This window comes from Emiliania huxleyi, assembly GCF_000372725.1.
Source record: "Emiliania huxleyi CCMP1516 chromosome Unknown EMIHUscaffold_1632, whole genome shotgun sequence".
Classification (NCBI taxonomy): Eukaryota; Haptophyta; order Isochrysidales; family Noelaerhabdaceae; genus Emiliania; species Emiliania huxleyi.
The window spans coordinates 5,006-7,660 of record NW_005200948.1 but is presented as its reverse complement, the minus strand read 5'-3'; the positions used below and the strand labels follow the sequence as shown (position 1 = coordinate 7,660).

Sequence of the window (2,655 nt, the reverse complement as noted above, 5' to 3'; positions counted from 1 at the left end):
AGGCGCTTCAAGCGAGGGTGGCCTCTTCACGGGCCTCGTCTGGCGAGACTGCTATACCTGTCCGAACAGGCCGCGCAGTGAACCAGTCCCACGGGGGGACTTCGGCACGCGCAGTGCAGCGCCGCTCGCGAGCCCGCCAGAGCATGGCCTACTGACCACCACTACCTACCTGCCTATGGGGCTGTTGGCACGGGGGGAGGTGTCTCACGCTCCCGGGACGCCGGAGAGATCGGGTTGGTCTCCCCTCTCTTTCGCCTTCAGTCCTGACCCGACGGGGACGCCACCACCCTCGCCCAGGGATCTACAATGCTGTCTTAAGGTCCGACAGGTTCGGCAGTCAACAGACCCTCTATCCGGCTAGACGCGCTCGCGTTTCTTTTGTGGCGCGCGGCGTTTCGTCGAGGCACTACCCGGAATTGTCGCTTTTCTGACTGGCGAAAGAAATCTGACTGGGACGCCGAATTTGTAACAATCGCTGCGACGGCGCCGCGCCACAGCTTGCCGAGCGCCGGCCACAGGCCTGCCTGCAGCCCAGCCACACCCGCCGCGGCGGCAGCTAGTCGGTTCGGCCTTGACTCGCGCGCGCCGAGATGGGAGCCCAAGTATGTGAGCGCGCGGCGCGTCGACACGCCTCCGCTTTTGTAACAAAGTCTGCTTGGCTTGTGCAGGTGATGCCCAGAGCTGCAGCGGCGACGCCGGCAGCCTCGTCTCGACCTCAGAGGCTGCCGGCGTGACCATAGATCTGTGCTCTATCCGTCGGTGGTTCACCGTACACGCCTGTGTAGGAGCGGCTCTCGCGTCGCTACGCGCCGCCGAAGGCTGTCTATGAGGGCACACCCGAGGAGGCGCGGATCTCAACCTGCTTGCGGCGGTGACCAGGTCACAGGCATCGGCTGTGACACTGGAGAGTCGAGCAGCGGCACTGAGGATGCCTTTCAGGTCATTCCAGCGACCCACGGAGCACGGTCTCAGTGCGCAATCACTCTACTAGATCCCATCCTTGCCGGGCCTCTGCGAATGTAGGTACCGAGTTCATGCGTGCCCAGTTACAGGCTCATACTGCCTGGTCTCCAGCACCTATGATCACCGCGCCAGGCCGCAGTCGACGACTTTTGTGTGCGCTGGCCGCACTCAACCGTTGAGTCGCGGTGTATCAGCCTGACCACACTCGGGACCGCGTAGGCGATGTGGGCGACTCTGGCCGTCCTGCATATGACCGACCATGACCCAGGAGGAGTCTACACGAGACATGTCGTACCTGGCAGGCGCTCTCGCAGCAGCACTATCGCGTGCGGCCGAGTGCGAGCTTCCGTGCCCGGTGCCAGACGCACTCGGCGCCAGACGTCCTCGGGAGCTCGCAGTTTTGCCACGGCAGTTGCGATCCGGGCGATCAGAGAGCGCCGGCAGCTCAGGGGATCTTGTCTGCTCACCTGAGGTCGGGAGGGTAGCAGCGGCGAGGCCATGCGCCAGCGTGAGCCATCCGTATTAACGGTTGTTACAGATTAGTCAGATTTGCCGTGACCGCGTTCCGAGGTCACGATTTCGGCGTTCTCGTGTTGACCACTGTGGGTGTGCCTGGCACTTCTGGATCATGTCTCTCGGTGTCCTAGCACCCCCAGGCGATGGGTTTCACGGCCCCGTACCGCATGGGGCGCAAGGCCTCGCGCCGCGCGTGTGGTTCAAACTTTGTTACAACCCAGTCAGAATAGGGTCAATTCGGGGTAGGTAGGATCCTACTCTCAAGTGTGTGTGTGTACATGTTGACCGAGGAACGTAGGAGCAGACACACGCGCGGCCCTGCGATTCTCGCGGCGACGGCTCTTCTATTCGTCCTCGCTGCGCTTGGACTCCTCGCCAAATCGCCGAGCGCGCAGCACGCCGCGAGAGGCGCAGATGGCTGGTGCGCTGTCGAGATATTAGTGATGCGATGATAGCTTGGTGAGCCGCACTTTGCTGCCGCTATCGCCCTCACGCTGCCGCATCGGCGCCGGGCGGCAGGTTCCCAGGCAAGCACCTCTCGCGGCCTGGCTGGTATCCCGGCAAGGCGGTGGACGAGGATCTGCTCCAGGGTACGTCGCAGGAGCATTCGATGGACGGCTGGAACCCTGGCAAGGCGATGACGGACGAGGCGATGGCGCACATCGACTACGCGAGTACAGAGCCGCTCCACTATGCCTTTTCGCTGCATGACCCGCTGCTGTCCCACGGCCTCAAAAAGGCCGCCACGACTCGCCGCCGCCCCTTGCCTTCTACGCCTCTCCCTGGTTCGGCCGCGGCTGACGCGAGGCCCCGAGGCGTAGGCCGAGTCGACGACCGCGTGCTCCTCGATGGACATGTTCGGCACCGTCCGTGACCGGGGCGGGCCGAGAGGCGTGAGGGCGCCTCTTCACGCCCGCGCTGACCGGAGGTAGGCAACTGCTGGGACGTGCTGGGCAAGGGGGAGGCGGCGGCGCCCGTCGCTTTCGACGAGGCGCAGCCGTCCGACACCAACGTCGCGCTCAGCGGGGACTGCACTCAGGCGCCGCAGACACTCACACGCACGCCACAAGGCGCATCCGCTCTCCGAGGAGCGTGGCGCGGCTGCGGCACCGCGGCAGGGTGGGGTTAGGGTTAGGCAAGGTGGGGTTAGGCAGGGTGGCCGGCAGGGTGGCCTGC

General features: G+C 64.7%; 1 protein-coding gene across 1 annotated transcript; it reads left to right on the top strand.

The window, feature by feature from the left end:
• Positions 1–1,765: 1,765 nt before the first annotated feature.
• Positions 1,766–2,562, top strand: EMIHUDRAFT_447112 (hypothetical protein; the record flags this gene model as incomplete). Its single annotated transcript, XM_005785121.1, has 4 exons — positions 1,766–1,900; positions 1,999–2,218; positions 2,301–2,340; positions 2,412–2,562. Coding segments are annotated over exons 2-4 (318 nt in total), but the record flags the coding sequence as incomplete, so codon positions are not given.
• Between the last annotated feature and the right edge of the window lie 93 nt (positions 2,563–2,655).